The 13233-nt window shown below is 36.4% G+C and overlaps 2 protein-coding genes across 3 annotated transcripts in view; one reads left to right on the top strand and one right to left on the bottom strand.

Moving 5' to 3' along the window:
* The window catches only part of LOC117109479, a 35993-nt gene extending 27881 nt beyond the window's left edge, over positions 1 to 8112 (bottom strand). The window contains exons 1-13 of one of the 2 annotated variants that reach the window (XM_033251839.1): positions 7970 to 8112; positions 7667 to 7822; positions 7172 to 7260; positions 6091 to 6138; positions 5326 to 5445; positions 4383 to 4438; positions 3901 to 3995; positions 3504 to 3567; positions 2387 to 3419; positions 1979 to 2290; positions 1697 to 1768; positions 1263 to 1334; positions 605 to 746 (exon numbers count right to left, since the gene is read on the bottom strand). In XM_033251839.1, the coding sequence (XP_033107730.1) occupies positions 605 to 746; positions 1263 to 1334; positions 1697 to 1768; positions 1979 to 2290; positions 2387 to 3419; positions 3504 to 3567; positions 3901 to 3995; positions 4383 to 4438; positions 5326 to 5445; positions 6091 to 6138; positions 7172 to 7260; positions 7667 to 7822; positions 7970 to 7996 (2286 nt within the window). In that variant the 5' untranslated portion in view covers positions 7997 to 8112. Of the gene's footprint in view, positions 1 to 604; positions 747 to 1262; positions 1335 to 1696; positions 1769 to 1978; positions 2303 to 2386; positions 3420 to 3503; positions 3568 to 3900; positions 3996 to 4382; positions 4439 to 5325; positions 5446 to 6090; positions 6139 to 7171; positions 7261 to 7666; positions 7823 to 7969 lie in introns of both variants that reach the window. The other variant, XM_033251840.1, reaches the window with a different exon arrangement.
* A 220-nt stretch (positions 8113 to 8332) lies between these two features.
* On the top strand, positions 8333 to 12735 carry LOC117109481 (M-phase phosphoprotein 6-like). The gene is made up of 5 exons (XM_033251842.1): positions 8333 to 8476; positions 9856 to 9971; positions 11179 to 11269; positions 11981 to 12084; positions 12259 to 12735. Exons 1-5 carry the CDS (start codon positions 8387 to 8389, stop codon positions 12386 to 12388), a joined length of 531 nt encoding a protein of 176 aa, XP_033107733.1. The 5' UTR covers positions 8333 to 8386; the 3' UTR covers positions 12389 to 12735.
* The last annotated feature ends 498 nt before the right edge of the window (positions 12736 to 13233 follow it).

Genomic DNA, 13233 nt, shown 5'->3' with positions numbered 1-13233 from the left:
CTACGCCGCACCCACAAATCCCTCAAAGGGAGACAATGAACTCGCCCCCCGGAGCGGTAGGCGTGGCCACCACAGACACAGCCGCCTTACGAAGGGATGCTCAGACTGCCACTCTAAGACGGTAACAAAACGAGATGGCGGCCACATCACACAAATCTCGCCCCACAAAGCCTCACTGCAGGTGCAGCAGTGAGGGCACAAATCCCGATGGTTGTCTATCTTGGGGCTAGGTTTAGTGTTAGGGTTAGGGAGTGAGTACACTCTGCTTTAGATATCTCTATGAATCCAAGTAGATAAAATCTTCCAAAATCCAGAGATAAAAATCCAAATCTTTGTTATAACACTCGTAAATATTGAGGCGATATGTTCATAGAACATCTTTCGAAAAAGAATGAGGATGAAGCATGGTTGTGGGATCATTTGTGCTTGGCGCCAGGGACGACTGTTCCATTTTGCTTTTGAGGGGTGTTCTCATGTGTGAAAAAATAATAGGCAATTAGTCGGTTTATCCAAGTAAGTATTCACGAAATAGACATATTATTGCCTATAATTTTATAACTATGAAAAATGCTACATGTTTTTCTTAAAATAAAAAAATACATACTCTTTTAAACATATCAGGGAATGGTGCTTCTTCAAGCTCAACAATAGGCTTTAGAGGGCGGTCTCCATGTACTAGGGTGAAATCCTCTGAGAGTTGCTGGCTTTTAGTTGGAAGGCGACCAGCAAGAAGTTGGTTCTTCAACCTGAAAGAAACAGGATTTTAAAATGATCAATTTTGATGTTGATTTTCAATCAACATGATTTGGTCATTATTAAGTTTTAGTTGTGTGCTATTCATTTTACTGATTAACTTGAGTTTAACATGGAGAATAACTCAATTGACTTTATATCCAAATGGTTGGAAAGATGGTGCTATAACAAAACAAGTTATCATGGAAAACATAGACAGCATTATATGACTGAAATCATTAGTAAGCTGTGTTGTCAACCAGTGAAAGCTCTAACAGAAACATTAATAACATCAATGTTTTTACCAGTTCGAAATTGGGATCATTCAAAAGAAAAATATCATATTACAAAAGATAAAACTTAATTTTGAATATGAATACATGATGACTGATAAATGTATTTACCTGGATAAAGATAAATGAGTGTTTCTATTTAATTGATTTACTTTGTTTTTATGTATATTTACTAGTGTTTTGTTAATTTTGTTTGCACATAAACCAATAAATCTGAATCTGATGAACAGCCATTACCTTTCCTGGATTAATTTCTTGTCAAACTCTTTTGTCAGAGTACTTGGTGTACCAAAATCAGTTTCCTTAAACCTAGAATAGAATATAAAATTAATACTGTATAAAATCCCTGTTTTGTGCAGAAGAATGATTGAATAATGTACTCTAGGAAATCTACTGCCATTAAGATGGCCCAAAAAGCTTGCAAAAAAGCTTCAAAAATTTACTAAGTTTTTTTTTTATATTTGTATAGTAACCAGCAAGAACCAAATAGAAATGAAACTTAAAAATTCTTACAGTATAATAAATAATTAAAATTCATTATTAATTAAATCCACCTGTGATCAAGGAAAACTCCTTTTGTGACCAAGAAACATGATCACACAAAAACCCTGTAATCACAGAGAATCAAAAATTCCTTCAAAATGCCGGTCCCTAAACTTCTACCAACTTACCTCTCTTCAAAAAGTTTGCTGGATTTAGCCACTGGACTTGGTGACTTCAAAATACCAACTAACTTCTGTTGCCTAAATGAGAAAAAAGTATAGCAATTGATTCAAACGCGAAATTTAGTAAAAAGTGCAGAATTTCAAGATATGTGACATTAAGCAACCATATGTGTGGTTTCCGTAAAAAAGGCTATCAACTATATTAAACATTTTTTTTTAATTCTAGTGAGTTTTAATTAGTAAAAACAAATCTTGTGAATAATACAAAAAAAATACATTTGTACTTACATGTGCTTTTCCTCTGCTCCATCTGTGCTATCCTTGATAAGTTCCGGCTTCCAATGAACACGCTTAATGTGCTCAAGACTGCCATCCAAGCTCTGACTGTGATGACCATCAGAAGATTCCCTAAAATTACCATCCAAGACATGACTGTGACCATCATTGGACTGGCCAAACAAACTACCACCCAAGCTACGGCTGTGCTGACCATCAAGGGACTGCCCCAACAAACTACCACCCAAGCTATGGCTGTGCTGACCATCAAGGGACTGCCCCAACAAACTACCATCCACACTTTGACTGTCCTGACTATCCACAGACTGTTCTTTCAAACTGCCATTCAAGCTCTGACTGTGATGACCATCAGAAGATTCCCTAAAATTACCATCCAAGACATGACTGTGACCATCATTGGACTGTTCTTTCCAACTGCCATTTGAGGCTTGAGTCTGCAAACCAACTGGAGACTGCTCAAACATCTCAAGAACATTACGCCGCCGCCTTCTTCTATGTCTATCAGGTGAAGACAATTCACAGGAATCAGAATCTTTAGACGTATATGTGTCTGATGCAGATAATGCAAAAGCAGTTATCATCTCTGCCATTGATGCAGTACGTTTCTGTGTGGACTTAACTACTGTGTTATTGGCATCATCTCCTGAGTCGAGAATTGGCGACATTTGCACGCGCATCGCTTTCATTGATGATGCTTCTGTATTGTCTGGTGCATTTTCATTGCTTGTTAATTTTTTCCGAGATGATTTAGTGTAAAAAAATGTATCCGAGTCGGTGCTTGTTTCTTGATCATTTTTATAATCTCTGATGGAAACATTAGGACATTTTTTTGACCAAGGAGATGGAGAAAAGGTACTGAAAGAATCTGATTCACTCAATTCTTGAGGGAATGTGAAAGTTGATGTTTTTGGACTCTGATATTCAAGTCGGTTAACTCTTCTCCTTGATATCATTACTGGTTCCAACTCCTCTTTCTTCTTATTCTGGGATCCGAGGTTATTGCCATCCATTTTTGAAAGCATATCTATTATCATTTTTCCACGTCCAATTGCCTGCTGCTTCCTCCGTCCTGAAGTAGCCTCTGTTTCGGACCAGCGATCCTCAGAACTTTTAGACATTCCGTCATCAGGAACACCCCACGACTGTCCATGAACATTGCGTTCTAATGTTTGACTAAGAGATCGTAACATTTCCTCCTTTTTGAGGTTCTCCAACTTTTCAATTTGTTCTACTAATTTGCTGTCATCATCATTTGTTTTTTCTCCTATATTCATGGAAACAGCTCTGGATTCTTTCTTCTCTTCAATTTCATCTAATTCTCCCTCTTTTTCTGCTTTTTTTTCTTCATATTCTCTAAACTGCTTCATCAGGTAACCATCAACATCAACTTTTTGAAAGGTACTAACATTCTCTTTTTCATCACATTTTCGGGCTGAAATCAAAACAAAAACACATTAACTGAAATCACTGAATGATTAAATATTATTGAAACTATGGTCTCAGTAAGTTCACTTACAAGACAATCCCACTTCGTTTTTGATGGCGTATTGTTTCACCACAAGATCCTCATTCATGTCGATCTAAAACAGAAATAGTAATGTTAGCATCAAATAAGTATAATATGAACATAAATTGAACAGTTGCTTCCGGAGGGTAATATAAGGAAAAAGAGGAATTGAAAGACTAAGGCTTTTGAACTGTCGACATCAAGGAATATTTTTTATGAGATATGGGAATGTCAGGATGGCACAAAGACTGAAGAAGGTGGGGATGCAGCACTCATGAAAATAAGAGACAGTTACTGTTACATATTATGCATTTTATATTGTGTATTAATTGTATGGCAACAAAAGCCTTGGTGTCTCATATTAAAATTCTAATAGCATAAAGTTGAATAATAAACACATACTTACCAAGCCCTCTAAAGGCATATTCAGGTATAAGGTCACATAGAAAATGCTTGATGAGTTGTCATGGTGATGAACCTCAACCTTGGAGGATGTTGCCTCTGTGGAAAATAAACATTTTAATTAACTTGATTGAACTCAACCAATTGCAGGAATTTAGTGGAGGCATGATGGTTAAGATGCTTGCCTTCCAATTCTACAGATTTTAGTATTAAATTGGTTTTCATAAAATAACAAATTTTAACTTACTCTCTCATGTAATGTTCAAATATTAGAATTAAATTGACAAATAACTAGACATAACATATCTGCATTTTTTAAAACTATACTAAAAAAAACTTGTATATAAAGTAATGTAAATTTTAAAAAAAACTGCTAGAATATTAACAAATGTTCAATTAAGCTTACTTAAGGAGAAGCAAATTCACTTTTTTTATATAAATTGAGAATTGCAAAATATAATATCAGATTTGTTAAATTGTTCTGACCTTTGACAGCATTCTTAAAATACACAACTGCAGCCTTGTCCCACATCTTACATGGTCTACAAGAAAAAAATTAAAATAAATTTCATAATGCAAAGTGAGGAATACAATAAAAACTATTGTTAAATAATGATGACGATAATAATGCAAGAAGATTGGCAACAACAGACAAAAAAAAGAAAGCAGCACTGCCACAGCAGTAAGACACAAAATTTTAAAAAATGCATTTTTTGTTACCTTTTATACCTTCGACAACAATAATAATTACCACCACCTTAATATTACAAATAGGTACTAAATTAATTGCAAACTTTTTTCTCACTTTAATATCACCATTTCTAGTTAATATTATTTATAAATATTTAATGAAATTCCATGTTATTCAATAAACAACTATATTTGTGAAATAGTAATTTACAAACATATTCATATTGATGAGCATCTTTATTAAAAGATAAAATATGATATATAACTTTATATTGTTCTAGAACTATTTTAATCATTAATAAAATAACACAATGGATGTTAATTTACTGCGAGCTTTTGTCGATGTTAAGGCCAACTCAGACAGCGTCGTACGACGCACCCTGACACGATTCATCATCGGGGACAGTCTTAAGCCGTTGTGAGAAATATTAACATGTTTAATATTCTACGACGCGACTGCTCTCGACGCAAATCATCGCGTCTGCGTTTAACTCACACAGACCTGACACAAAAACAAATCATACGACGCTGTCTGAGTTAGCCTTTATAAACACAACTTCATCAGGCATTGCGAGCTGGTGTGTAAACAACGCCCGCTGGTGCCAGCTTTATTCCTGTCAGGATTGGTTTCGGGGGCCCAGCCTTTTAGAAAAGTTGGTCAATAAATAACAAATACTGTATCATTAACAATTATTATCAATCAAGGGAGTTACTTATTCAGAAAACTTGGTGTACTTACTTTGAACTGACGGACAAATCAACAAAACAGGTTTCAAGAGTCAGAGGTTGAGTTTTGTAAAGTCGAGCCTCTTTCACTTGCAATGGTACTTTTAGAAATTCACTTGGCAATTCCCGTAACCTATGAACATAATTGAAATGCAAGTGTTATAATATTAAACTAGAATATTTATCACTTTTGCCCATACAGTAATAATATCAAAAAAACGAACAAACAAACAAACAAACAAATAAATAAACTAAAAGAAAATTCATAAAATGCTGCAGCTCTCTGCAGGTGGAAATAGTGCCAGAGGCAGTTCTCTCTTGTACAATGACTACAGTAAATGTAAATACAGCCCATTAATACCAAGACCAGTAAGATTTACAAGAGCAATAATGGAACTCTATAATATTTATAGTGCCCAGAACTACCATGACCATGATCTCACCAATGAAAACTTTACTATGAATACATTTGGTCAGTTGATAACAATACTGTACATCGAAAGAAGCAACCAGTAGAAGAATAAACTTCGCGTGTGCTGCATAAAACCAAAAGATGCCCAAATAAACATTTGTACAAGGTCTTTAACCATTGACCATTTTTACTGTGGCCATGAGGTCAAGAAGAAAGCGTTCACGTCATGGCCCCGTTTTTACCATGTCTTTCACCACTACAGTATACGCAAAAATTGTCAAGTTTTTTAGAACTAAATCGACATGGTTCCACAGAGTATGAACTTGTGTGATAAGAAGACTGTGGTCATATACAGATACTACTCACCAGCTTGTTGGACTCCGGATGCTTTCAGCAAAATCCAGCAGATATAAACTGAGGATTGATAAATTAGTTTAGGTTAAAATGTTTAAAATCTCAATACAAAAATGGATTGATAATGATGATAATGAAAAAAATAGTGATGATAATAAAGATGATGATGATGATCATGATCATGATGATTATGAGGATGAGGAAAAATAATGAAGGTAATGATTATGAGGATGATGATGATGATGAAGATAATGATGATGATTATGAAGATGAGGATGATGATAAAGATGATGATTATGAGGATGATGATGAGGATGATTGTGAGATGATGATGAAGATGAAGATAATGATGATGATTATGAGGATGATAATGAGGATGATGAGGAAGATGGTGAAGATAATGATGATTATGAGGATGATAATGAGGATGATGAGGAAGATGGTGAAGATAATGATGATTATGAGGATGAGATAATGAAGATGATGATGAAGATAATGATGATGATTATGAGGATGATGATGAGGATGATGAGGAAGATGGTGAAGATAATGATGATTATGAGGATGAGATAATGAAGATGATGATGATTATGAGGATGATAATGAGGATGATGAGGAAGATGGTGAAGATAATGATGATTATGAGGATGATAATGAGGATGATGAGGAAGATGGTGAAGATAATGATGATTATGAGGATGAGATAATGAAGATGATGATGAAGATAATGATGACGATTATGAGGATGATGATGAAGATGACCATGCTCAATAGAGCCAACAAAGTCTCATTAAAGACGTTGATGCTAGTGGTGGTGATAACAATGATAAATAAATTCATTACATTATATTTGATGACAATGATAATAGAAGTGGTGCTAACAATTAATAATATGCCCCTTGACGGAAGATAATATTTTAGTTTATAAAAACCATTAAGATTTGAAACATAAAGTATTCAAAATGTATTAACTAAATGTTTTGAATGACAATGGACAAGAACTGTAACACTGATATAAGTTCGTTTTTTATGTTCTTTGCCATATGTTCAAATAATGTTTCATGTTGCATAAATCATAATAAATCTTAAGTACCTTGCTTGAGGGCCTTGGGTGGATTGCATGATCGTTTGAATTCTAGCCCTGTACCAGCGTTTATCAGTTGCTCTTTTCGCCAAGCAAAGCTGATGTTACAAAAAAGATTGGTTAATAATAATTATACACAGGCTTCATAGTATTAGGCGAGACTTTTTTTATACCCTGTTTCGCAAACTTATTTTTTTAAAGATTCAATGTGTTGTGCTACATGTTGTGGGGAAAAAAATACAATTCATCGGGTAGAAAAAACAATTTATTATATGAATACATGTATTATATGAATACATAAAGAATCTAAAATCACCTTTGAATCTAAATAAGCCTTTGAAACCCTTAAACTCAAAGAATTTGAGCTACGCCCAACCACGCTCACTTATGCTTTCGTCTGTGACAAATTGGTCTCCTGTCCTGAGGATCGTACCCCCTCCCCCTTGTCGGACAAATGCTGGCGCCACCCCTGAAACAGATATTATCATAGAGAATATTATCTACCTGTCCTTTTTCTGGTTGTAGTACATATTTACTGATATGAAGGTGCGATGCACAGTGTTCTTGGATCCTCTCTGTTAAATCCTGGAACAGTTTAGTTTCACTTGACATTCTGGGGCCTGGAGCCTCCTTCAACCAGAAACGCCATGGATTGTCCACCTAAAGAGAAAAGACCTGTTGATAACTGAAATAGGCCTAGGTACTTATTATTTCTAATTTAAAACAGTGGCCTAGCCTAGGATTACATGAAATTTACCCCTCCCTAATATCGAAAAGATTGAAAAAATGTCGCATCATAAAACTTACCTTCAGAATGGTTACATCGACTGCCATTCTTCCCTCTCTCTATCCCAGGCAGACTGGGCAGACAAAACAAATTTCACTGCAAAGGAGATTATTCAATTTCCAACACCCACCCAACAGTAACAAAAACCGAACAGCCTAAAGTTTGTCACAAATTGTCCAATAATCTAGTAATTTCGTGACTATTAAATAACAACAGAGATGAGATTTTTCATCAGAACTTGACTTTTGAAGTCCAAACTTCTCATCCGAGTTCTCCTCAAGCCAGCAGCTAAGAAAGAGGTGGTGTTTCTGCAGTTCCCTCATAGCCACATGCGAGATTTGTGTTTCGGATCTACCAGGTTGACAGATTCAGCAGATATGGGAGAAGGAGATACGATTTTTTAAACTGGGAGGGATTTCCCATGCGCGCCTCACTGGATGTCATTTAGGCTAGACGTAAAGATGGCAGCCGACGATGGACGGCACAAATCGCAACCAGGGCTGTCGAAAAATGTTAAACAAATGAAGGTACTTATACAAATTTCATCATTGTATGTATTTAATATTGTTGTATTAGTAAATGGTATTAAATAAATTTATAAGTGTTCACTGGCTAGGAGGCCCGTCATTAACTAGCCTAGACTTGGACGGGCATACAGAAATCTTGTTGACTTGGGAGAACGCTTCAATGCCGCACTGAAACAGCGTCCGTTGTGTCACCATTAGTTCGGCCTAGGCCTAGGCCTAGCCCTTGTATGGATTTTCCCTTTGTGTAGTCAAGATATTTTGCTTACCTTAGTACCCCCCGCCTCAATTTTAAAAGGAAAAAAAACCCAAATTTTTTGTGCAAAAAAAATAAAATTATAATAATCAAATTTAAGACAGAATGCCATTTTCAGCCCTCTGCCGCTGGGACTGGCGGAGACTGGCTATACGTACAGCGGCTGTGTATACAATAAAAGTGGTTTTGTTATATGCACAGCGACAAGCAACCAATTGCAGCACACCAAAATATCACATGATTAAAAAAGCTGCTGTGCGTATAAGATCCGTTCTGTCCTTATATACACAGCCGTTGTGCGTATAGCCTTGTCCAATCATAAATGCCCTCTAAGAGAGCAGCTTAGCTCAGTGAGCTAATCTTGTGGTAGCCACTGTGTGTGCGCTGAACCATGGAGATCTCTAGATCCCCGGGTCAATTTCCATCGCTGCCTCTCCATGTGTTCTTTCAGCTGGAGGGCTGAAATACAAAAAGGTACAATAGCGCACCGTCTTTCGGATAAGACATTTAAGCCATTGGTCCCGTGTGCATTTATGGCCCATGTGCATGTTAAAGAACGCATTACACTCATGGGAAAAGAGTAGGAGATTGTCTCCCGGTGTACTGCCCAATCACCACCAGAAGGACCCCACTGGAAATAAGTTTTTTTCTAGACTTTTGTGGGCTATCCTTGGTGTTTACACCAAATAAATCCAATCTAATCTCATCCTTTCCTCAACTGTGGTGGGGCTTAGGTGGGAGAAACCTCCATCTGTGAAAGTCCCTACCTGGGCCCCCTCTATTTTGAATTGCTGGATTCACCACTGCTAAACATAACACAGCCAAACATTAAAACATGTGTGTTTGTGGGACATGCATATTTTTTGCTCTACCTATTGAATAAAATGTTTCGATTGGACAGTTATTAAGTATGATCCAATCTCATCCTTTCCTCAACTGTGGTGGGGCTTAGGTGGGAGAAACCTCCATCTGTGAAAGTCCCTACCTGGGCCCCCTCTATTTTGAATTCCTGGATTCACCACTGCTAAACATACCCTACTTTAAGAAGAGTGACTTGCCAATACTGTATGGTTGTATGTACAATATATCAAATGTTAACAAAACATGCATTTGGTATTATCCACAGTTTATGCAGCGAAAATTGGACAGGGATGTAATAGAGGAATCAAAGGAACAGGACAGACAGCACAAGATAGATGATGACCATTGGGTGCTGGACCTGCCGGAGTTGAAACATAAGATGTAAGTCCAATAGCAGAGCCCCCTCAAGCTCTACAAAAATTTTGACTGATTAACTTCAGTTAACAGAAACGGAGAAGAATACTACGCAAATATATCATTAGTCCAATGCATAGGACTAATGACAATGAATTTCCTCAGAACTACCGTACTCGCACGAATGAGCACCCTGTTTGACTAAGCACATCTCTCGAATAAGCACCCCTCCAAAAGTGAAAATTGTCTTAAGCGCCCCGTTTGAATAAGCGCCCATCCTAATTTGAATAAGAGCCCTCTTTATTCATTTTTTAAAATGATATTTTGTGATTGATTTTTTTTTAGCAAATGATAATCTAACTAATCCCTAGAGTGTAGTTGCCATGATTTGAGCTGCGGATTGGATTCACATTTGCTTATGTCAATTTCAAAATGAGGATTTTCTCCTGGACAGATGGAAGCTCCCTTGTCAGTATCTTTCCAACTTTCCTCTTCTTACGTTTGTCTACTTCTCTTTTTCTTTTCCCGACAATTTACGTTTTCATGTGAGTTTGCAAGACTTAAGCCTGCAATGATCCTGCTAATCTCAATCGGCAGATGGCCAACAAGTTTATACACCACCACCACTAATTTCATCTGCTGTTGAAACTCACAGCATTTCTGTCATGAGCCATGCTCTCTGGACGATTATCTTTTCTGCACCAGAACCATTCGTAACCTTTGGTTTCCAGATGTCCTTATACAATTCTTTTTTCATTCAAAAAGTGCCCATTTAGATTTCCAAGTTCCCAGAAGAACCCTTCAATTTTCATGTATTTCCATAAGCACCCCTTCAATTTTCACTCTGTTTTCATAAGCGCTCCATTTGAATAAGCGCCCCTTAAAAAGTGCAAAAAATATTTTAAGCGCCCGGCCACTTATTCACGCGAGTACGGTAATAGACCTTTTGTTCCTGGAAAACTTGAATTTGTGAGATTAATGATAGATAAAATGTGAAACATTAGAAAAAGTGATCCATAAATATTCTAAAGCCCAACCCCCTTCGATGTTGTTGCTAAGCTCTCACAAAACCACAGCCAAACATTAAAACATGTGTGTTTGTGGGACATGCATATATTTTATGCATATTTTTTGCTCTACCTATTGAATAAAATGTTTCGATTGGACAATTATTAAGTATGATTGACACCCCAGAAAGGTTCATTATAAAGTAGCTTAATTTTTTTGATTGCAGGAGTAAATATGAAATTGAAGCGAGCTATGTGAAGTGTGAAGATCTGATGTGGGGCAGAATGTCATTCAAAGGCATGGATCCACTTATTGAGGTACGTAGTGTAGTGTAGGCCCAGGCAACACCCAGGATGTGAAGCTTTTGAGAAACTATACACTCCCATGTCCTATTTCATCGTCTTTTCACAGAAATTACTACCCCTTTTGAGTTAACACTTTGACTGCCAGACCTTTTTAAGGTTCTTTCCCGTGTGCCAAAACAAGTTTATACTGTATGTACAAACATACTTTTTTGAAATTTTATCTAGTCATATTATCATCAAAATGATGTGTCAAATAAATTGGCAGGAAAATATTAGGGGACGCCGACGAGTAAACTTGTCGACAGCACTGTGTTAGCACTTTTTATTGACTATGCCAAGTGCGAGTTACCTCTACTGCTTTTTGTATGGGTTGGTATATGTTCTTGTGCCACTCGAGTGTACTACCAGCAACATATCGTTATCGTCTAGATGTATCTTAAGTTAATCTTTAAGTTATAAACGCTAGAATGTTACCCCGATTTTGGCAACTTTCGCTGGTGCCCTCATACAACACCCTGTGGACAAGTATACTCGTTGCTGTTACTGTTAAAACAAAAACCTGAACTATCTAATTCAGCTTTTAAATTTAAGTTACTGCTTTGACTTGATATGAGTTTATTCGGGAAATCCCCATACAGTTACAATAAAATTTTAAAAGGGTGGCAAATGTGTGTTCAATGTTTTAAATATTTGAGGTTTTTTCTTATTTTTTTTTATTCAAAGAAAATGATGAAAAATAATGAGGCAAAAGAAGAGGAAGATGATGAAGAGGAGGTAACAATTGATTCAGGAGAAACGATGATCACTGATGAAGAAATGGCAAAACAGTAAGCTTATTTTTCGCATATACTTCTCTTAGCTTAACTAAGTGCTCGAAAAAATATGAAGAATAGAGGGCAGATTTTGCTTGGGCTTTTTCCCATTATCATATATTCTCAGGTATAATCTTTACTAATTATTATGGAATGACAACAACAAATCATTTGTTTAATTTTGTTTAGGTATTCAACTCTCGTGGAAACGATAGGAAAGAAATTTGGCAAGAAACGCAATATGAGCACTAATTCATCTTCAACTGAGAAACCAGCCAAGAAAAAAAAGAAAAAAGGTTTCTTGAAGCCAGCCTGCTGAAATTACCAACCTGCAACAGAGTTTAAATGGATGCTATATGGAAAATATATTGAACTACAGTAGTAGCTATATGGAAAGTATATTGAACTACAGTATAGCTATATGGAAAATATATTGAACTACTAGGGCTAGTAGCTGCATTCATGGCATTCCTGCAGCATCACCTAAATAGGCAGATACTGTATCAACCTGCCTAATAACAAAACAGAGTTTAAATACAGGTGGATTAGCAGTGTCTCAGTGCCAGGCCAGATCCAGGAATTTGAAATAGAGGGCGGCCCAGGGAAAGTCAAGAACACCTTAGTTAGAGTCTTCTCCGCCTCCTCCCCCCACCACACAACTTTCCAGATTTTGTGCTGCAAGTATAAGCTATCTGTGGAGTGAGTCAATGTAATGATTATAAATTTGTTGTCTTAAATTTCAAGCACACAGTGCAAATATTTACCTCAGTGTTTTAGAGGTGCTCTGGTAGCTTGTATCACAAAAGCAGAAGCAACTGCTCATTGTACCTTCAGATGTAGCCCAATGATGCTATTCACAGGAAGCACTGAAAGGAATGAGGGAGGTAGAAATGTAGAAACTGAAAGGAAAATTGGAACAGTAAAATGGGATAAAGGGAGGGGGACAACCAGGTAAGGAATACAGTATGAGTGGAAAATGGAGACAGAACCTTTTTCTAGTGCCCTAGTATCCAAAAACTTATAATCAATCAAAATTAGCAGCATCAACCAAACAGAATTTAATTGTCTCTTGGAGGTGTTGCATGTTTATCATTGTTAATATCTAATTTGTTATTTTTTAAATGAAAATACAAGAAAATTCAATTAGTTTAAATCTCTATTTAT

This window comes from Anneissia japonica, unplaced genomic scaffold, assembly GCF_011630105.1.
Source record: "Anneissia japonica isolate Jap-2015-1 unplaced genomic scaffold, ASM1163010v1 scaffold3867_len840240_cov202, whole genome shotgun sequence".
NCBI lineage: Eukaryota > Metazoa > Echinodermata > Crinoidea > Comatulida > Comatulidae > Anneissia > Anneissia japonica.
The sequence above is the reverse complement of the archived record's forward strand: the minus strand, read 5'-3'. Positions and strand labels throughout refer to the sequence as shown.